Source organism: Dryobates pubescens, chromosome 13, assembly GCF_014839835.1.
Source record: "Dryobates pubescens isolate bDryPub1 chromosome 13, bDryPub1.pri, whole genome shotgun sequence".
NCBI lineage: Eukaryota > Metazoa > Chordata > Aves > Piciformes > Picidae > Dryobates > Dryobates pubescens.
The window spans coordinates 3789977-3812575 of NC_071624.1; the positions used below are offsets into that span (position 1 = coordinate 3789977).

Consider the following 22599-nt stretch of genomic DNA (forward strand, 5'->3'; position numbering starts at 1 on the left):
CAGTGATGAGGAGTGGTGATGGGGGAGATGGTGCCATTTTTGTCCCTCAGCAACCAAAGTGATGAAAAATGGGGGACTGGGGGCTAACACAAAATCACATTACATAGGGCTTGGAAGGGACCTTTGGAGACCATTTAGTACAACCCCCTGCTAAAGCAGGGCCACCAAAAGCAGGTTGTCCAGGACCACAATGTCCAGGTAGGTTTGGCATCTCTCCAGAGGAGACTCCACAATTTCTGTTCCAGTGCTCCAACACCATTACAGGAAAGAAGTTTTGTTCATGTTTGAATGCCTTACATCTTAAAAGCCCATGAACCAGCAGGGGAAGTGGCCTGGCTAGAGCAAGCAGCTTGGAATTTCAGGAGCTTCTCTACCAACATTGCCACCAAAGGCAAAGGCCATGCTGGCTGTGTGAGACACCTGGAGGAAACTACCATGCACCCTCCTGCTGCTTTCCACTGAAATGATGGCTCTATGGGAGTGTATTTGGTTTGTGTCTGGCAGGGGTTTGGTAGCAGGGGAGGGGGCTATTGGCATGGGCCCTGTAAGAAACTGCAAGAAGCTCCCTGGACTCCAAGTCAGACCCACATTGGGCCAAGACTGAGCCATCAGTACCTCTGCAACAACACATTTCAGAAAATAGAAGCCTGTTGGGAGAGTTCTTATGTTTGGAAGAGGAGTTGGACAACCCTGTGGACATGAGGGAGAGACAGGCGTACAGACACAGAGGTCATTGAGGAAGGAGGAGGGGAGGCATGCTGCAGCAATCATTCCTCTTTGTCCCATGTCAGATGGCAGGTTGAGCCTTTGCAGCCCTTAGAGATCAATAATGAAGAAGAATCCTTTCTGCAGCCTGTGAAGGACCCCGCAGTGGAGCAAGTGGCTGCTGCCAAAGAAGGCTGTGACTCTGAGGAAAGTCCCTGCTGGAGCAGTCCTTCCCATGGAAGAGACCCTCGTGGTCAGAAAAGTTGATGGAGGCCTGTCTCTGGTGGGAGGGACACCTCATTGCAGCAGAGGAGGACTGTGAAGAGTTTTCCCTCTAAGCAGGAAGGAGCATCAGAGGATGGAACAGACTGACCTCAACCTCTATTCCCTGCCCCACTGCACTGCTCGGAGTGGGGTGGTAGAGAACGGGGGGAAGAGCTGAACCAGGGAAGGGACAAGAAGATGATTTAAAATCCAGTTGTATCAGTCACTGCCCTACTCCAATTCATTTGGTAAATTGTGGTGGTTTTATCATTTAAATTAAACTGATTTTCCTTCCCCAAGTCAAGTCTGTCTTTTGCTTGTGACTGCAATCGGTGGGTGAGCCCTCCCCCGCCCTTTGTGATAGAAGCACAGAATTGGTTGGAAGGGACCTTAAAGATCATCTACTTCCAAATCCCCTGCCACGGGCAGAGACACCAGTTTGCTAGACAACGTTGCTCAAGGCCTTGTCCCAGCCTTCAAGGCTTCTGTTGAGGAGGAAGAAGTGAGAGAGTGGCTTCATGGTGTTTAGTGCCAGCTGGGTGGGCTTAGATCACAACAGAGGGGATCAGTGCAAAGCAGCCACCAGATTTCCCAACTCAGCAGCGCTCAGCAAGGCTTGTGGTGCCACGGTGGTTAGCACCATCTATTGTCCAAACCTCACAGCAGAGGGGCCCGGCTGACTTGGAGAAGGAAATTCATGTGTGCAAAGGAAACTGCTTTTTTCAGTGCCTGAATTATTCAGCAATGCTCTTCTAATAAATAATTCATCTACTTTGTAAAAATGTGTTTTGGATGAATGCAAGTAGGCTTTGGTTATCTGCATGATTATCAGCTGCAAGCTCTCCTTCTTCACCCACACTGAGGCATTCATTTTAATGGGCAAATAGAAATCCCATGGAACATCTCATTAACAGCTCTGGCCGTGGACAAAGGGGAGAGCCAGGCAGAGGCACTCTCTCAGGTGCCTTGTTGGAAAGATGCAGTCACTGCTGGGAGCAAAACCTGGGGAAGACATTTTGGCAGAGGAGTGCTCCACATACCAGATCACTGAGGTTGTTCTGTTTCCTGCCCAGAATGAGCCTCAAAACAAGAACAGCCTGGCTCAGCCAGTACCTGCGAATGGAGGGAAGTTGGATGGAGCTGTGCACAATCCCTACACTGCTCCTTGGCTGTGCTTCCATGGTGCAACTCTGGGGGGCCAGAACAGCACCCTGAACTTGCAGTGCAGAAATGAGTGCCCTGGGAACAGCTATAACAGCAATAAAAAGAGCTTTGAGCAGTATTTACAGGGCTCTGTTTCCTGAACAAATGCATCTCAATGTTCCTTTCGTCATGAGAAACCCTGCTGTGCCAAGATCCCTTGCCCAGAGCCAAGCAGGGATCCCCTGAGGCCAGGGAGTTTATTTGTGATCACTGAGAAGAGAAACACGCTGTTGCTCAAGCCTGGCAAGGAGCTGTTCTGCCCAAGCTGCCCACTGCAGGGAAGAAAAGAGCCTGTTTGTCCATGTGAAACGGGCCGAGAAATCGGTAACCTCGCTGCTGAGGAGCAGACTGGATTCATCAAGCAAAAGCAAAGTGTGTCAGGCAGGTCCCATGGCCCTGCTGAGAGAGGCACATCTCCTCCTTGCTGCTGGCTTCTGGTGGTCCCCAAATGTTGGCATTCCCCACTGTGGCATGCACCCTACAGGGCTTGTATCCTCTCCACCGCTCAACCTGCACTACCATTACCTTGGATGACCAAACACACCATGCACAGCCTAGCCAGGCTTACCTGTGTCCCCATAAAGCCCTTGCCCCTTTCTCTGGGCTGGCCCAACCTGTGCTGCACCTGCACAGCCCTCCTTGACCATCTCTGCTTGTCCCTGGCCCTATGCTGCCTTCCCACACTCATGTAGGAAAATATAGTGGGAGCATCAGGGTCCATGAGCTTGTAATATGTATGTCTGCACTACTGGTGGCCCTCATGCCTCCCACTGGCACTGTGGGGATGCAAATGACTGAAGCAGCCAAGTGCCAGGCAGCACAAGGTGAACCCACCGGCACAACAGCCCCCATGGGGGCCAGACTGCTGAAGAAGAGGCTGAGCAGCACCCAAGGACACTCAGGCCAGGCTAACGCCTTCCAGCCTGCCCACAGGGAAAGAGCTCCTCATGCCCATGAATCATTAGCCACTAGAGGGAAGTGCAATGCTGTAGGAGAAGGGTTTGGGCACAGCAATTCAGGGCATCAGAGAGAGCTGCCATTTGTGGCTCGGGTCCCTTGCTAATTGCAACACTGCCACTAAAGGCCATTTTAATGCTTTTTCTTTTGGGCTGGCTCCGATTCAGGTGCCCATAGGGTGATGGTGGAGACAGGCACAGGGTCTGGCTGGCTAAACAAGCAGACTTGTCCAGGCTGCAGTGGAGGGGTACCCAGTTTGTCCAGGGCTGCCAGCAGTGCCAGAGGACAGAGCCAGCAGCACTCCTGCCATGGAGACTTCTATCCCTCTGCTGTCACAGCCCTGGGCAGCACTAAAATAGCAGGCAGGAGCCTGTCAGCCATCCCGCTCCACAGCACAGGCTCTGCTGTTTTTAGCAAAGTGGGGAATGTGTGTTGTTTCTGGGACGTGCAGTATCCAAGGCCAGCAGAAAGACAGGGAAGGGCCAAGCATCCCACAGGGACAGCGAGCCAGAGCAGGGCAGGGGCCAGCTCCCAGCAGAGGGGCCCCAGCCCCAGGGCTGGGTTGGGGGGAGTACAACAGCTCCAGGAAGGGACAACCAGAGGGAGCAGGGTTCCCATGGACTGGGTTCCACAGTAGTGCTAGCTTGACCCTTTTAGGGGAGGACAATGGTTGCCAACTGGGGGCTTCTTCCCTGGCCCCAATGGCACAGATCCTGCCCACACGGCCAGGCTGGCCTGGGCAGCCACCAACCTCCTCCTGAGGCAGCCATCCAAATGTCCCTGCAGCCAAAGCAGCTTTTCATCCCTCAAATCATGCCAGTGGGGATCATGACTACACTGATGGAGCATAGCTGATAATGAGCCTCCTGCTTTATTTTATTCCTGTTCATAGATGCCTAAATATAACTTCCTGCTTATTTTTATTCTTAGTGAAAGCTGTGACCCACAAGCCATCACATCAGGCTTGCATTTTTTTATTTGCAGGCTTGCATCAGATCCAAGAGAGAAAACAAAGGCAGGCAGGGCACAAGGTTTGTAGCCAAGTTAGGTACGAGCAGCATGTTGTGTGTCTGGGATTCTGTGACCATGGTGCAGTGAAGAAGGTGTTGCAGGACTTGTGGACAGCAGCTTTCTCTGTGCCAAAAAGACCCCCTAGCACCAACCAGAGCTGCTGTCTCTGAGCACCACAGCTATGGGCACTGCTGGTCCCATCCACATTTGGTGGCAGGTTTTACTTGTCACTGGGCAAAGCAAAGGGCATTCTAAATGTTTTCCTAGAAAACTGTAGCTCTCTGGATTGTACAACATCTCCCTCTGCAGCAGGAACAGGAGCAAGCATGGCCCCACAACCCAAGTGTGTAAGACAACATAACCAAGAGTTCATCAGTGGCCGTATCAGCTGGTTGCTTCCACCCCTCTTCTGGGAGACAGGGATATTTGGGAAGCTGCTTGGTGGACCCCTGGATATTTTCTTAACAACTGAATTGAAAGGCCATGAGGTATAGAATCATAGAATTGTTTTGGTCATAAAAGACCTTTAATATCATCAAATCCAACCAGATAATTGCAGCACTATGTATTAAACACATCAGGTCTAATTTTCAAATCCTGGAAGCCTAGTGAATACCCCAATCACACATTTCAGGGTTCAAACTGAGTTGGCAGGGAAACCATCCTTGTCTTGCTCACACCCTGAGCAGAGGCAGCCAAAAACCTCTCATCTCCACTCAAAACCAGTTATTTCAGTTCCCAGATCCTGCTCCCCCATTCTTTGCTCAGGAGATTCTGCAACAGAAACACTGGCAAACCATTTTGTTTGGAAGATACCTCCAAGATCATCAAGTCCAGACAGCACTGCAGGTCACCACTAAAACATGTCCTTCAGCACCACATCTAGATGGCTTTTGAACCCCTCTAGGGATGGGTATTCCATCATCACACGCACACAAAACACACACATGGCTCTAGCAAATCACTTTTGTAAGAAAACAACAGATCCAGCTATATCTATGTCATATTTTATTGGCATTTTGTGAGGGATTGTTTTAAGCCTCAATGCTGCATAGAAAAACCATCATCCAAAATAAAAATAAATAAAATAAACAAATTCTTTAAATGCTGGGCTTGACCAAAGTAAGGCAGGCAGCAAGCAGCCATCCTGCAGCTCCTCCCTTCTGCACTTTTCTCTTCAGGGCTTCCAAACTGACCCTTGCTGACTCAAAGATCTACGTATAAGAAATTATTTATGTGCTCATTTATACAGCCTTTAAGTCCATCCAGATAGCCAGATCTTCACAGCTCAGTAATTGGGGATACCATATTATTCACTTAGATAAGATATGTCAAGGACACCAGACCCCTGACACCACACACACCCCACACTATTTTTTCCTGGTGGAAATTTGCAAGTCCAGGTTTGCCTAAGTCCTGGTTAGCTAACCCTGAACTGCCTCGGAGCATCTGGAGAGAAAAATCTCCATTCTCCAAGGTTCAGCCTGTTTTGGAAGGAAAGAAACACAGGGGCCAAAATACTTAACTTTGACCTAAAGCCAGAATTTGTGATAGGTTGAAAGCCATCTGTAGAGCTGAAATTACTCTGATGATTTACAATAGTGTTGGCACGTCCTTGGCTGGCTTGAGCTGAAACTTCCCCCAGCACAGCCCTTCCTCTCAGGCAGCTTTGCCCTTCTTTGGTGCGGCAGCAGCCTCCAGGCAGGATCAGCTCTTGCCATTAAAAGGAGAAGCCAAAACTTGTCCCACAATGATTCATATACTATCCCATTTTAAAAAGCCCATTTGAGTGCGTTAACACAAGGCTCCAGACACACTTTCTCCACTTTCTCCTAACAACATTTCCCAGTTTGCACAGTGCTGTACAAGTCCAGCTCGGAATGAGCAGCAGGCTTTCACATGGGTTTCTCCAGCAACCCATTGCTCTTTCCATTCCCAGCGAATTCCCAAACCCATCTTTTCCCTCTTAAGGTTATCTTCACAAGCTATCACAGTGTGACCAGATTATATAAGTGATCCAAAACTTAAGCAATCGCCAGGAAACATTACTGGGAAACCCAAACTTTTAGTCATCATGCGCAACAGCAAATGGAAAACGCAGTGTCTGAGCTGAGAGCTCCTCATGCCCTTAGGGATAGCGATGTGGTAGTCGGACTTCATTTCTGAAGAGACTGCAGCAAGCCAACTAGGACTCACGGCAGCTGGTAAGCATGACTTTATTCTTTCCCCCCTCTTATTAAGTTCAGGGTTTTCTTTTCTCTTGGGCTGAATCAGGCAGACAGAATTTTCTGTTCACTGGAAGTTTCCTTTCTCAGAGTTATTCTCAGAATAGCCAGTGAGTATTTAAACCAAGAATAGCTGATCTCCCGTAGAATCATGCTCCCGTTTTTGGAAACACTAAATCAAAAGTAATCAGGAGCAAGAGTGACAAACCACATGGCTACAATGGCAAGTACTGCACTGGCACCTTTTGATTCACCTCTTTCCTCATAGAATCCTGGGATAACTGTCTCTGCCCCAGATCTCCCTGGTCATACCAGCTCCTTACCAGGAAGCTGCACCACCCAAATTTAAGGTGTGAGTCCCCTGGAGCCAGTCTCTGCTGGAATGTCAGCAAAAACTGTGCTACAAAGGATTATAAAAAGAGAGGAAGCTCAACATATGCTAAATCTCTGGTTAATATCCTTTGAACAAAATACTGGAGTTGGAATGGATTGGATTTGGAGATGTGGGGGTTTTGTTTGTGTTTTGCATAGGGAGGTGTGGGGAGCTTAATATATATATAAATAAATATTAATAAATGTATAATAGAAATATTTACTACAATTTTATATAACTGTATAATATTTCTAATGTTATGTGACATTTAAATCCTGGATCACTAGATACCACTTATGAATGGCTTTATCCTTATGGATGATATGCTGCTTTCAGATGATAAATGGATAAGCTCCATATAATGCATATGAGCTTTCAATATAGTAGCCAAGGAATAACTGAAAGCCATCAAGAGTACTTAGCTCATCTATACCTTGTCCAAAAGGTACAACTAACATTCAGATATCACAGATTATGTCATGTTACACTCCTGAGCACTAGATGGAAAGACAAAAAGGAATGAGAAAGACACAGTATAGGGATATCATGCCTAAAGCAGAGTTTAGACTCAGAGCTAGGAGAGCTTAGAATTTCCTCTTTGTCAGACAGACTTCTGTCAGAGAATTCCTTCATTTCTCAAACAAGAAAACCACCTCTGTTGGCATCAAACTGTCATAATATAAGTAATTTTACACTTTCACATCATAGTTTTCTTCTGAAGAAGGAGAAAAATGGATTGTGTAATGCATCAGCAGTGAGTTGCTGCCCAGGAATGCTGTGGGGTGGGCATCATTTGGAGCTCCTCAGAGCAAGCTGTACAAGCATTTACCAGGAAATCTCCCTGCAACTCTGTTGTGAGCTGCCTCAAATTGACATCGCTTTTGACCTTAAGGGGGTGGGGTGGGGGGGCGGTTTGCACCAGGAATAAAACTGGCTCTGGGGCACATGTTGCTAAAATTTAATGCTATTTGAGTTCTAGGCAGCATATGAGGAAGAGGAACTAACTAAAAAAAAAATCACCAAAACACAGCTTAAGAAATGCACTTCTGAGGCAGGTGTTATTGGACATTAGAATGCTGTCCATGGTTAGATGTCCTCGGGCAGCTTGTGCTGATTTTGGAGGGGTGCTTGCATTGCAGCTGAGCCAGAGCTTAGAGCCACCCACTGGCATGGCAAAGTGGCCATCTCACAGCATGTCCAAACATGCATACCCTTTCAGGCTGTGATCACTGGACCCCACGGCACCCTCAGCTCCAAAACTGCCTCCAAGTGTGGCCCCAGCCCCATTCCACGGTGCCCTGTGACTGCTGGATTGGTGAAGCCTGGCAGGGTGGGTGCAGTTTTAGGAGTTCCCTCATTTTGTGTGCTAGGTACTGCCTACCAAAGTAATTAAGCAGAACTTTCAAACTTTCTTCGAAGACCCCCATTATCCTGCACAAACTGAAGTTTTGGTGACCATAGTGTCATTGTCCTGGTTTAACCCCAGCCAGAAACTAAGCCACAAACACTCCCTCACTCCCCCCGCAGCAGGAGAGGCGGGAGAGAATTGGGAGGGTAAAAACAAGAAACCTCAAGACTTAAGAACGGTTCAATAATTGAAATAAAATAGTGATAATAAATTGTAATGAAAAGGAAAATCACCAGGAGAGAAAAATAAAACCCAAGACAAACAAGTCAGGAAAGTGAACACAATTGGTCACCACCAACCAAATGGTGCCCAGACAGCTCCCAAGCAGCAGACCCACAGCCAGCCTCCTTCCTGATCTTACTGCTGAGCATGATGTCATATGGTATGGACTATCCCTTTGTCATCTGGGGTCAGATGTCCCAGATGTGTTTCCTCTCAAATTCCTGTGCACCCTCAGCCAACATGCTGGTGGGATGGGCTGAGCAGCTAAAAAGGCCTTGACTCTGTATAAGAACTGCTCAGCAGTAACAAAAACATCCCTGTGTTACCAACACTTCTCAACACAAATCCAGACCATAGCTCCATACCACCTACGATGAAGAAAACTACCTACCTCAATGAAATGCAGCACATTTGCTTAGTTTCCTTTGAAGCAGTTCTGGGCCAGTTAACAAGAAATTATTTAAAATATGACATTGACATAGCTTGCCTAGGAAAATCAACCCTGCAAAGGAATTGCTCTGAAAGATCTGATTTCTTGGAAATTACAGAGCTAAGGGAGTCTAATGGCCATGCCGTTATACACTTCTTATTGCCTATTATGCCACTTACAATCCTCATAACAGGATACCTTTATTGTTCCAGGGAATAATGTGTGCCTGGGGAGCAGCATCACACAACAGTAGTGATTTTTAAATATCTGTTCCCTAAAAGCCTGGCCCAAGGGCTGTGAAGGTCCTGCTGATTGCTGGGAGCATCAGAACAAAGGCCCAGGCTGGCTGTGGGATGCCACCACCAGCCTGGTTCTGGGAGCCACACTACACACTCTGACTAGCAAAGCAACTAAACACAGTCCAACTCTCTTTCCCATAATCCACAAAAAAAGGAATCTGGGTGGAAAAGAACCCAGTAATATTATCTCATATGGTCAGTCAGAGGAGATGGAAAGCCTGGCTGCAGTTTCTGTCCACGTTAGCTAGACTCAGGTTAGTGGTCTGCATGAGCAGCAATAAACCACCTGCTCAGCAGCTTAAAGGCTTTGAAGATTTTGACAGTCTCAAGCTGCACCAGGGGAAGTTTAGGCTCGAGGTGAGGAGAAAGTTCTTCACTGAGAGAGTTTTTAGCCATTAGAATGGGCTGCCCAGGGATGTCGTGGAGTCGCCGTCCCTGGAGGTGTTCAAGAGGGGATTGGACACAGCACTTGGTGCCATGGTCTAGTAGGCATGAGGTCTTGGGTGACAGGTTGGACTTGATGATCTTTGAGGTCTTTTCCAACCTTGTTGATTCTATGATTCTATTCTATGATTCTATGACATGAACTCTGCCAGACCTGTGCTTTCAGTCAGCTGCTCACAGGGCTGGGCAGAAACAGAGCACATTGTGGACAACTGAACAGAGCTTTGGGAGGAAATCAGCCACAGATACCCTGGTATCTCTGTACTTGATGCCAAGCTACATCTGTGCTTGTGTAAAGAACCCGTGAGTGCCTGGGAAGTAACTGGTATTTGCTGCTCTCTGCACTGGATGTGCTCCCCAACTGAGGTCCATGCTGCCCCTGGGGGCCTCATCCCAGCTTGGCTCATGGACCTCATGCCAGCACCTTGCTGGACATGGAGGAGCCCTCAGGGTGAGCAGAATTGCTTTCCTTCAGATACGTTGATTCGAACTTGAGTCTTCTGTGCCTCTCCACTATTCATGGGTGAAGGGTTGTTTACTTTTTTTTTTCTTTTCTTTTTTCTGTTGTTTTCCCATGTTAACCTTTAAAGTTAAACCAATTGTCCATTTCAGGAAGCAACGATGAAGGGCCCAGCAGGCTTCTTCCTTTGCTCACTGTTGCTGGTGTCCACCCATTGCACAGAGGCTGCTGACCCGGAGCCGGACCCCAAAACACCATGTGCCAACTGGATGGGAGGAGCTCCTGGCTACCCTGGCCACAATGGGGTCCCTGGACGGGACGGGAAAGATGGAAGAGACGGACTAAAGGGAGAGAAAGGAGAGGAAGGTTGGTGAAGAGCAGGGGGTATAACGGTGCTGAAGCATATATCAATGCTGGACATCCCCGACCCCAAGGCCTAGGCCTGGCAGGTCTTGTGTTTGCTGGGCCCATGCTTGATCTTTGTCCAGAAGGCTTTTGGCTATCTCCAGGAATGGAGATTCCACAAATTGAGTCAAAGAGGTTGAGCTGGAGGCTATTTTTCCAGTTAATGATGTTTTTTTCAGCCATGCTGCTCTCAGCAGCTCTGCACAGAGCTGGGGGGAGTGAGCAGGCTTTCCACTCACTGATTCAGCTCATGGGGGCTGTTGAGGTCAACCGGCCTTTTCCCACAGCTCTGCGCTTCTGAGCAGATCATCATGACACAGCCCTCTCTGCCCTTTGGGCCAGTGTATATTGGCTGCCAGCATAGTGTAAACACAATTCTCTGTCCCGCAGGTATGCAAGGTCCCAAAGGTGATCAAGGTGAAATAGGAATCCCAGGGCGTGAAGGGCCAAGAGGATTTCCTGGGCAGCCAGGGCAGAAGGGAGAGAAGGGGGAAGGTTCCTTTGTCCACCGCTCTGCTTTCAGCGTGGGGCTGACGGAGCGAGCCCCCCACCCCAACGTCCCCATCCGCTTTAGCAAGATCTTCTACAATGAGCAGAACCACTATGACGCCAGCACTGGCAAGTTCGTCTGCAGCATCCCTGGCACCTATTACTTTGCCTACCACCTGACAGTCTACCTGTCCGATGTCAAGGTCAGCCTCTACAGGAAGGACAAGGCAGTGATCTTCACCTATGACCAGTTCCAAAAGAACAATGTGGATCAAGCTAGCGGCTCTGTCTTGCTGCACCTCAACTCTGGGGATGAGGTCTGGCTTCAGGTGTATGGGGATGGAGACAACAACGGTGTCTATGCTGACAACATCAATGATTCCACTTTCATGGGCTTCCTCCTGTACCCAGACCTGGATGTCCATTAAAGCAGAGGGCACTACATGGGAAAGGATGATGTGGCTTAACCCTGGATGTCGTCCTGGGGCACTGGCGCTATAGCTACGCTGTATTTACCGGAAAATTGCTTTCTGCGGGGGCAACAATGGCCAAGGGTGGACTTGATCTCCTGTGAAACCAGTGAACTCACACATGAGTGACTTCCACAGGACTAGGAGTTCACTGCTACATCTGCTCTTGCTTTCCTTGTGGAAACCAGAGCTCAAACACCACTCCTACCACATCATGAAAGAGCAACACACAAGATGGCCTAATGTTTGTAAAATCTGAAAGTGATAAGAGAAAAAATTGTTACATTTAAATACATTTTAAAATATTTTAATGTTTTAGCCAGCATTTTAGAATCTGAGAAAAGGGAGAAGACTACTCACAAAAGCCATCTCTTCCCTTGTTTTCAGCTGGCACAAATTTTTACCATTTTTATCATTCATTTTAGCATTTTATCCATTTTCTCACCAGTGTAACTCCCTGTTATATTAGGGCCTTTGACTTCCACCCATGGGTTGTTGTCTCCCTTCTTTAGCCCAGATATTTGAATATATTCAGATTATTATCTTTCATTCATTTTAATCCTTTGATTTTCCTTTTATGTTTACTCCATATAATTGCCTCTAATGTAGACAGCATGCTCACTTAGAGCAGGGGTCTTCTCTTTGGATTTATCTGAAAAGCCTTATAAACATCAGTGAGGCCACACAACAAAAGCGGCCTACTGACTGTGAGGCTCTGGAATCCCAAAGAGATCACAGACAAGTTGGGCGCACAGTTGTGATGTTCAGAAATGCCAGCAGCTGCCCTGCAAACACTGTGCCTGAACAGGGAGCAGAGGATCCCTCAAGGCTCCTGCACAGATGGGACCTCAGGATGGAGGTGTCCCTTCCCAAATCACTCACCTGGCTCTGGAAGTAATGGCACAAATACTTATTCCGCCCAGAGGCTGCCAGAATGAGGCACACAAGCAGCATCTTACAGTTTAAATCTGCAAGTTGGCCAGATCCTGTTCCTTTTCCCCTCTGAATAGCTCCCAAGTGTAGTCAGAAATTGAGATCAAACAACTGTGTCTACTTTTCTACAAGATAAGTGTGCCCTAAACAATGGTTTGCACAGCATCCTAGCAGAGCTTTGGGTGGTGGTGCAACCTGTCATGTTGAGAGGGTTCCTGAGATGGACACCTCCAGCATCTGCCCAAGCTCTTGAGAAGGTCACCTTAACGAGGGAAGAGTATTAAGGCTAGGATTAGTAGCAATCCCATCAAACTGCTCTCCAAAGAGCTTGCTTGACTTTTAGCTACAAGAGGATTTGATGGTTTCTCAGATACATTCACAGAAGACTCCCATTAAGCTTCAGAACAAGCTAACACAAATCAGAGCTAACACATTATTACAAGCACAAAACAGCATTAAGGGCTTCAACTGAAATCACTTCCAATAGCAGCATTTCCTACACTCCAGTGAATTACCACTTCACAAATAATAACAACAATAAAAACCTTGCTCCATGAGAATGCTCCCACGTTTTTGTATGCGTCACTGGGAGGGAGTTGAAGAAAGGGACATTATCAGGCCTCACCAGACAGACCAGGAAAATACATACATTTTCCCAGCAAAGTGGAGGCACCCTGGCCTGGCACACACAGAGACACTCCCCCTTCTGCTTTCCCAAGAAACTCCCCACCCTCTAGCTTTCAGCAAGGCTTCAGCGTCTAACCACTTCACACCGTGTTGTCCTCTCTGGATAAAATGAGCTCTGGTTTCCAGACTGCTTCCCTCAAACCAGTGCTTGAATGCACTCTGAAAAGCCAGCCAGAGAGAGTACCTCCTCTGGCCCAGGAGGTTTCAAGCACCCTAGATTTAGCAAGGGCCAAACTGATACTCAGTCTGATCATGCTGAATTCAGAGAGCTGGGAAAACCCTGCCCCTATTGTATGAATTAAAGGGAACAGGAAAAAAGGAAAAGAAAAACAAAACAACCAAAAGCCACCAAGCCAAGCCAAAGAAACAATCCATAAATACAGGGAGAATTTAAGATGCAGCAGGTGCTGGATCAAGTGGCAGAAAGAGGCTTAAACCGAATGGAAGAAGTCAGAGCTTTTGCAATGGGTTTTTTAAATGTTTTCAGATGGATTATATGAAGGCAGGGAAAATGGAAACAACCAAAGTGCTAAGAGGCATTTGGGATAAACACTAGGAGAAAATACTAATTTAAAGACCAGTTCCTAAGAGGCAGCCAAAACAAATAATTCTTTGCATGCAGCAGGAGCAGATAGTCTTACAGTTTCATCCTGTGCACCAGGACTTAGTGGTGTAAGCATGGTTTTTCACATCACCACATACATCTGATGCCATGTGCTTTAAGCCAGGACAGAACTCAGGATTTCTTAGCAACCCCTGCAACTGCCCCATCATTAGTGTGACCCACATCAATGTAGCCTTCACCCAGGCCAGCAGCGTCTCCTACCACAAGCCACCACGGCTGTAATGCAAGAAACATGTCATGTGTTAGGAGCTCGAGGACTCAGACCACTCTGGGCCTTTTAGGGAAAGTCTTAGACTCACAGAATCATAGAAAATACAAAAATATACATAGAAAAGCAGGAACATGGCTTCCCTTGATAGCACTCTAGTTGTTCCTCAGTTGCTGGGCTGATAAGCCATCCCATGCTCTCTCACTGCAGGGGCTGGCATGGGGACTTAATTCCATTTTCTCCGCACATAGTCCCACCACCACACAACAGAGCACACAGCCTTCAACTTCCAGTGGTTCTCTCATGCACTTCTGTCAGTGGTGCCCAGCTACAGGACAAGGGGCAGTGGGCAAAACCCGGAACAGAGGAAGTTCCACCTGAATATAAGGAACCCTGTGAGGGTGCTGGAGCACTGGACAGGCTGCCCAGAGAGGTTGCAGAGTCTTGTTCTCTGGAAAGAACCAAAACCTACCTGGGCATAATCCTGAACCTGCTCTGGGTAACCATGCTTTATGGGGTTGCACTATGATCCCCAGAGGTCCCTTCAAACCCCCACCATTCTGTGGGTTTCTGCTTGAGAATACCCCATCAGGCCCCAGGGGAGCCCTTATAGAGTAGGAATCACTCAGATCCCTGCCTGTGATAGATACCAAACCTCCACCTCCCTGCTCTATGATGCTAGGGGCACACAGCCAAGCTGACCACCATAGCTGAGCACCATGCTGGCTTCATGCTGCTTTTAAGGGAGAGCTGCAAATAGGTCTTGGAAAGGTAAAGAGCTCAGAAGAGCTCTTAATGGATCCAGGCATTTTACATAACAGAGTTGCTGTGATTTTTACTCTCCCTTCCTCCTTCATAAACCCAGGGGATAGGAAAACCTGTCAAAAACCAGGCACTTATTCAACACCTGGGCTGGCTCCAGAGGATTGCACAATGCTGTGAACATACAGGAGCTAGGAATGACACCGACATGCTGAAAGGGCACTGAATCACCTGCTCTCAAACAAATTTAAATGTTGCAGTCTGTACTAGGCACTGGATGCCTAGTACAAAGTCAGGTCTCACTGTTTACTGGCCCTCTCGCTGTGGCAGGTTTGAAATGGTTGGGTTTCCCTTTGGAAAGTAACATAATGCTCCAGGCACAAAAATGAGTGGCCTCTGGGCATAAACACTGCCAGCAGCTCCTATTAGATAGCAACCAGTAGATGAAGACACCAAGAATGAGGTCTCATTTGCCACTTTGTAATTAGGGCAGTTTATAAAGAGTGCAGTCAGCTCCTTTGATCTTGACAGCCATTTGACTCTTCCCCTCTTGTATTGCTGCTCAGAGAAAGACAACAAGAAGGCAACACACTCTCTGGCAGGCAGAAAGCAACAACACTCCCCAGCGAAAGATCTAAGTCACAGAAGAAATAGTGTGGCTATAGCTGAAGAGACCGGCCAGACTCATCCAGCATGGAAACCATCTGTGAAAGCATCCCTGGCCCTTTTAATCACAATTACAGGCTGATCCTAATTGTGTCTCAGCCCCACATCATCATTTCTGCCAGTAATTAATAGCAGCTACACTAAACCATGAAGAGCTTTAAGAAAGAGATAAACTGCTTTCAAGACTTGTCTATTTGTGAAGCACTAACTCACTAGAGGCTTTTCAGCATGGAAGAAGGCAGAGGGAGTAGGAGGAAGTCCTGCATTCAGCTGATCAGCAATTGTACTTCTATTGAGGAAATGCCTAAGTTCCCCCTTTGAAACGCCCTGGGGGAAACCAATGCTAAGCATAAGCAGGCTAGGAGCAAGACTGACACATTTTTATGACATTTGTACTAGATGAAGACTTGGTCTGATATGGAATTGTGAATCAGGAAACCCACCCTGAGGGTGGTGAGACCCTGGCCCAGGTTGCCCAGAGAGGTGGTAAATGCCCCATCCCTGGAACCATTCCAGGTCAGGTTGTCTGGGGCTCTGAGGAACCTGTTCTAGTTGCAGATATCCCTGCTGACAGCAGGAGGGTTGGACTAGGTAACCTGGACAGGTGCTTTCCAACCCAAGCCATTCTATGATTCTGTGATTTGCTACATGCAAACTGACTTTTCCATGAATAAGTATTCACCAAAAAGGCCCCATTTGCCAATTTTAAAAGCTTAAAAAGATTTTGCTCCCCTCTTCCTCTGTTCTGAACTCCTTGGAGTATCTTCCCCAAAAAGTTATAATTTGGGTCAAGATTCTGACCCTACTACTTGGCAAAGTCCAACTGGAGCAAATGCAAAAGACAAACTAAACAAATCTGGAAGTAAAAACATGGAAGCAAATCCTTATCCTCAACCCCCCCAAGGACTGCCAAGGACTGACTTGCATAGTGCTAGTGCTTTTCAAAAAAGGCACTGATAGGACACTCACATTCCAGCCCCATCACTGACAGAGGGCTCAGAGAGAACAGGGCTGCACTGTCATCTGCCCAGCAGGTTTTCGTGTGCTGAACAACTGCACATTGAGAGCAGGAAGATGCTTGCCAGCTCCCCAACACCACAGGGATGCAGGAAGAACTCTACTTATTCATCTAAACCAATTCCTTCTTTATTAAGAAAAATACCTTCAATTATTGAAGTAATACATTAAAGGAAAACTTTTAATTCCCTAGAAGTTAACTAATTAACACACACACACACACACACACGTCAAGGAAATCCCACTACTGCCACGCTGCATCTGATTCTGCCTGTTCTTGCTCGCATGAGGAGCAGTGGAGCATTGCATTCTACTGCTAACCTGGTAGCCAGCTCTGAAAGGCACTACAGAAATATGCAGGCAGCCAGCTTCCTCTAGCATGGTAACTTTCCCTGCCTCACAATGACCTGATTATTTTCAGCTCAAAATAAATGGCACATTCTTAATGACTAAGAATTCACTGTGACAGCTAACAGTTTCCTGCAAACAGAGACTCGCCCCTGTGCCCATCCAAGGAAACCGGCTGACATTTCAGTGTTTTGAAGCTATTCTTTTTTGTCTGTACTGCACAACTTGCTACGTCCCTTCTCAAGCATTTCAGCACTTTGGGCCTTCATCCTGCCAAGACTCAGGCAGAAGGTCTGCTTTATGCATTGCCAATGTCCCTCTGAAGTCAGTGAGACACTTCAGGACACTAACCTCAGTACCTCCATAAAACTATTCAGACTAGAGCCTTTATTTGGACATTGAAATTCTGAGCAGTAACCAGCAGCTTATGAAGTAATAAACTTCAGTTAAATGTGTACTTCAGTTGAATGTGTACAAAATACTGTTGCTATAGAACAGGCTTGTTCTTTCACCCAGAAACACCTATTATGAGCAGTGTCACTCTCCATAAAAGATACAGGAATCAAAGCTTGGTAAAGTAAACAGCCAAGGCAGACAAATGCCCTTTAAATCCATTTTTATGAGTTATTTTGACATCTTGTGATTATTTCTTGACAACAGGCTGATTGCCTGCTGGCTAATTAGACTGAAAAGCCTGACAAATGGCAACAGAGGAAAAATCTGAAACTGAAGGGCATTTTGTTCCTTGCATAACCCTTTCTGTATAAAACACGGGACAAGAAGTATTCCAAACCCAAGGTGACCATCTTGAAGAGTCTGGGCATTGGGAAAAGTAGCTAAAGGAGCAGAGGAGAAGAGTTGCTTCATAAATCTATTTCATCTTTTGCACCTTCCCAGAATGCAACCTCCATTTACCAGCAGCAGCTCATTTCTCAAAGCCATTATGAGAAAGTACAGCACCAAAGCTAGAAATGTTCAAACAGCTGCTACCTCTCACATCAAAATGTTTACACTGGTGTTAGGGAAAGCTTGAAACTCCTGGCTCTGAGTAAAGTGAGCACTACAATGGAGACTGTTTCCACAGGACCATTCCTTCAGGGACATGGTGTAATGTCAGACACTAAGCAGAGTAAATGTCAGAACACTGATTTAATGTACACTGCATGATGAAACACAGGATATAGAGAAATCCACAGGAACACAATAAAAGGACACCTATGTCTCACTGGTTTTACTGTGATTACATTTTTAAGCTCAGTTGCCAGTATCCTTACTGCTACATTTAAAATTTCTTTTCAGGCAAACTCAAAAGGCAAACAGGAGAGAAGTACAAGAGGAGAGGGTTTCACTCCAGGAGAAGCTTAAGTGGTGCGAAGTCTTTAAGATGAAGACAGCCACAGTACTTTTTTCTGTGATCAATTAATAGAATACACTTTAGATTAGACAGAATTGAACTCTTGACTCTGAAATAATATAGTAAAAACTCACCTGTTCCTTTCATTTTAAGGTTCACTTTGGTCACTGAACTGTTCAAAGTGAAACATTTCTAAAAGTGCTCCAAAAACTCATGTCTAAATGTGAACTAATATCTAACAGACCAATTAATAGACACTATACCTGTAAGTACAAATAATTGCGTGACCTGCTGCAGGGAAAAGGAATCCTGACATTATTTTCTTTCTATACATAGAATAGAATACATACATAGAATAAACCAGGTTGGAAGAGACCTTCAAGATCATCGCGTCCAACCCATCAACCAATCCACCACCACCCAAACAACTAACCCACGGCACCAAGCACCCCATCAAGTCTTCTCCTGAAAACCTCCAGTGATGGCGACTCCACCACTTCCCCAGGCAGCCCATTCCAATGTGCAATCACTCTTTCTGTATAGAACTTTTTCCTAACATCTAGCCTGAACCTCCCCTGGCGCAGCCTGAGACTGTGTCCTCTTGTTCTGGTACTGGCTGCCTGGGAGAAGAGACCAACATCCGTCTGTCTACAACCTCCCTTCAGGTAGTTGTAGAGAGTAATAAGGTCACCCCTGAGTCTCCTCTTCTCCAGGCTAAGCAACCCCAGCTCCCTCAGCCTCTCCTCGTAGGGCTTATGTTCCAAACCCCTCACCAACTTTGTTGCTCCTCTCTGGACTCGTTCCAGCAAGTCAACCTCCTTCCTAAACTGAGGGGCCCAGAACTGGACACAGGACTCGAGGTGCGGCCTAACCAGTGCAGTGTACAGGGGCAGAATGACCTCCCTGCTCCTGCTGGCCACACTGTTCCTGATGCAGGCCAGGATGCCATTGGCCCTCTTAGTACAGTACAATGTCAAGAACTGTATTTTATATCTAAGCATTCCTATGGCCCAGGGCCAGAATGTTTCTCAAACTTAAAATATCAAGGTAAAAATCACTACTTTTTATTCCTGTGCCTCCTAAATTAAAAGGTCTGACAGTAGATGAGTATCTCTCTTGAAACAGAAGACAATGCACACTTTTCTTGGTGTGACTGGCAAATGAGTCAGACCACTTGGAACAAGCAACCATCTCAGCTTCAGATGAACAAAACTCTGGAAGGCAGCAATGTACCCCGCTGTGTATCTTTATATAGTATCCAAAAGTAACAATGTTTACTAGAAAAGAATAATAGAATCTTTCTCTAAGCAATCTCAGAAGACAGCAATATCTACTTTCAAAGCAGAGAGAGGTGGCTTTTTCAGTATTTTATTGAATGGGCACATCAGCAAGTAAGATTTCAAGAAAAATCTACACACAGCTTCCTAGAAATAACAGCCCACAGTTCCCTCTTTAAGTTATCTTTAACCATCTGGTCTTCATATTTTCCAAGCAGCTTATACAGGTTTTTGCCCCCCTCTGTGATTTTCCTGTTTTGGTTATTTTAATAAATAAATGACACTGCAGGAGATCCTAGAGAAAAATCCACATCTCAGCACTGCATAGCTGGACAGCTAATTTCACTGGATGTCATCGTCATCAAAGAGATCTTCAAAATCTGGTCAGAAAAATAAGACAAGGTAAAATTAACCTTAAAAGTTTTGGCAGTCATATATGCAAACATTCCAGTGCAATTCATTATTTGTATTAAAGACAGAAAAAAAGATGAATTAGATGAATAACAGTTACTAATCATCTATTAGCAGAAATGTAATGTTGGGGTGGGATGAGACAGAGGAGAAGGGCAGGCAGACCCATGCACACGTTCTCTATCATACACAAACTAAACTGCTTCATTTGCACAGCACAACCTTTGCCACTAAATCCATGAAAGCAAAGTGAAGATTCAAAGAAGGGGCTTTTATAAACACATTAAGCAGCCTTGATTTTCCAAGTGGATCAACCACGATTCCCAGACTTCAGAAATAAACAAGTAGTAGCTCTATGCATGCAGCAAGTCTCAGGTGCACACATTCCTGCAGAATTCTGGATTTAGGTCATAGTATCTAGGCATATGCTTACAAATTTAGCAGACTGACATTAGCATTTGTAACCTGCTGTTAAAAATCCCTTCCTTAAAAACCCCCAAACATTTAGTTGCTGAGAAAGTGCTAGCAACCTTTCTCTTTCAGAAAACTTGTCTCCCTCAGACATGAAATGTGGCTGGCTAATCACAGCTGTTCTAGATGTCTCTGGAAAGTTCTCAACTACTCAGCACCTTCTTGGCATACTCAGCATAAACTAACAACATAACTGAAACCAGGTCTGTATTCTTACAGAAGGCAATAGATAAGTGCCATATAATAAATGAAGATTAATACACATTTAGAAGACTCTCAAACTATCAACAGAATATAATACCACAACATGGTGATAGAACTTTGTGGAAATACCTACTCCTGAACATGCTGGCTTCAACAAAGAGTATATTGAAGAGTAGAAGAGTATTGAAGTTGAATTTAATTGAAGTTGAGTTTAAGTTTTCTCCTGTACTCTAAGTCTTGAGCAACATGAGAAAGCTACTTTATTTCTGAATTAATACCAGTTTACAGCACAGTTTACCAGTTTAATACCAGTTAACACCACCACAGCAACTAGATTTAATAGCATATCTGAAATTCACTGTTGAAATGACAGGCTGAGCGAGCTGGGGTTGTTCAGCCTGGAGAAGCAAAGGCTCCAGGGAGACCTAATCACCACCTTCCAGTACCTGAAGGGGGTCTGCAAGAAGGCTGGAGAGGGACTCCTTACAAAGACAGGATGAAGGGCAATGATTTTAAATTAGAGTAGATTTAGATTGGATGTCAGGAAAAAGTTCTTTACAGTGAGAGTGTTTGAGCACTGGCACAGGTTGCCCAGAGAGGTAGTTGACGCCCCATTCCTGAAGATATTCAAGGTGAAGCTTCACAGGACTCTGGGTGACCTGATCTAGTTGAGGATATCTCTGCTCACTGCAGGGCAGTTGTATTAAATGACCTTTGGAGGACCCTTCCAACCTGGGTGATTCTATGAAACGTCTAAATATACTTTAAAAGTGTACAGCTTAGAAACCAGGTAGTGGTGCATATTTTACCTCCAAGTGGCTACATAAATAGCTGTTCACCTCTCTAAAAGCAGATGTATATACTTACACATATACTACTGACATTCAAATGCAGACAGTGTGTAACGACCAAAGATTTATTTTGCTTTGGATACAGATGTATGCATAACACCTAAAGGCAATGCTGTAAAGTTTTGTCTGTGTTTTTGTATGTATTTGTACTGTTTAATACAACCTATGTGCTATGCAAACTGATCAAGACGTTTTTCCTTGTAGTGACTAACCTGCCAAATCGCCTAAAACCTCCAGGAGAGGACAAACGCATCATATCATTCTCACCTGCACCATTTACTATTGACATGCTCTTAATGTTACCGCTCACTGTAAGTGTGGTTAGTAGTCAGCTACTACCAGGCACCAAAGAGATGAAATTAGAGAGAAACCAAGGGAGGCCTGCTTTGATAACCTGCAGCTTCTGCAGGCCCTGGACGTTACTCTCCCCACTGGGCGGGCAAATGCTACGGTGATCCCGCCCCCGTACTCCCGGAGCGCGGCGGCTCTTACCGTTAAAGAAGTCGGCGTGCACCGCTTTCTCGTTGGCAGCCAGGTCCATCAGCAGCCCCGTGCTTCCCCCTGCCTGGGAAAGCAGGCGCTGAGCACGGCCGGGCAGCGGCCGGGGAGCGTGGCCCCGCCACCACCCAGGGGCCCCGCCGCCACCCTCATCCTTCCTCACAGGCAGAGCCTCTCAACATCCCCTCACCTCATCAAGATCCACGTAGGGACCAGCTCCCTCAGGGAACATCTCGTCCACGGCCGGCTTCATGGCAGAAGCGCCGCGCGTCCCCTCCACAACGCCACTTCCGGGCGCGCGGAGTCTGCTTCCGCTCCGAGGCTGCGCTGCGGCCTCTCTGCCCGTCCGGCAGTCTCGCGTCTCGCTGGTTGCGTGCAGCCGGCAGCGGCGGGGCCTGAAGTGGGAAAGATGGCGCCGGGGTAGCCAGCGGGGTGCTAGGGGAGCACTATTCACTCTGCAAAGGCTGTGACTGTGAATTGTGCTGGTGGTCTTTCTGATGTGGGAAGGATAGAATTACAATCTTTACAAGCTAAATAAACTGAGACCAGGATAACAAGAGTGGAAGGAACCTGAGACCAAAACATTAGTGTTCCCTACACAATGTGTGGTGATTTCGTGGAGTATAATTTAAATGTAGCTGTGGGACCACTGCAGTATTAGGCAACCGAGCATGGGTGCAAAGATTTATGTGACACAAAGTCATGTAACCAATCATACATAATTTCTTTGTGCTACATAAAAATTGCTACTGTTTGAGATAACAGAGTGCTGGGTTTGTTTCTGCAGAACTGAAATGAAGCAAATGTCTGAACTCTGTGTGTCAAATTGTCTTTGCACACTGGATAAAGGACCCTTTTTTGGAACTATTCTTCAGCCACCTGTCCTGGTGGGCACCACTGAAACGGAGTGGGCTGGTGTTTA

At 46.4% G+C, this 22599-nt stretch overlaps 2 protein-coding genes across 2 annotated transcripts; one reads left to right on the top strand and one right to left on the bottom strand.

The window, feature by feature from the left end:
- The first annotated feature begins 6191 nt into the window (after positions 1 to 6191).
- ADIPOQ (adiponectin, C1Q and collagen domain containing) lies at positions 6192 to 11896 on the top strand. The gene is made up of 3 exons (XM_009904786.2): positions 6192 to 6344; positions 10154 to 10367; positions 10797 to 11896. The coding sequence occupies exons 2-3, from the start codon at positions 10163 to 10165 to the stop codon at positions 11321 to 11323; spliced, it is 732 nt and encodes a 243-aa protein (XP_009903088.1). The 5' UTR covers positions 6192 to 6344; positions 10154 to 10162; the 3' UTR covers positions 11324 to 11896.
- Positions 11897 to 19171: 7275 nt separating this feature from the next.
- COPS9 (COP9 signalosome subunit 9) lies at positions 19172 to 21970 on the bottom strand. Its single transcript, XM_054166607.1, has 3 exons — positions 21868 to 21970; positions 21672 to 21744; positions 19172 to 19622 (listed from the first exon to the last, which is right to left on the bottom strand). Exons 1-3 carry the CDS (start codon positions 21928 to 21930, stop codon positions 19585 to 19587), a joined length of 174 nt encoding a protein of 57 aa, XP_054022582.1. The 5' UTR covers positions 21931 to 21970; the 3' UTR covers positions 19172 to 19584.
- Positions 21971 to 22599: the final 629 nt, after the last annotated feature.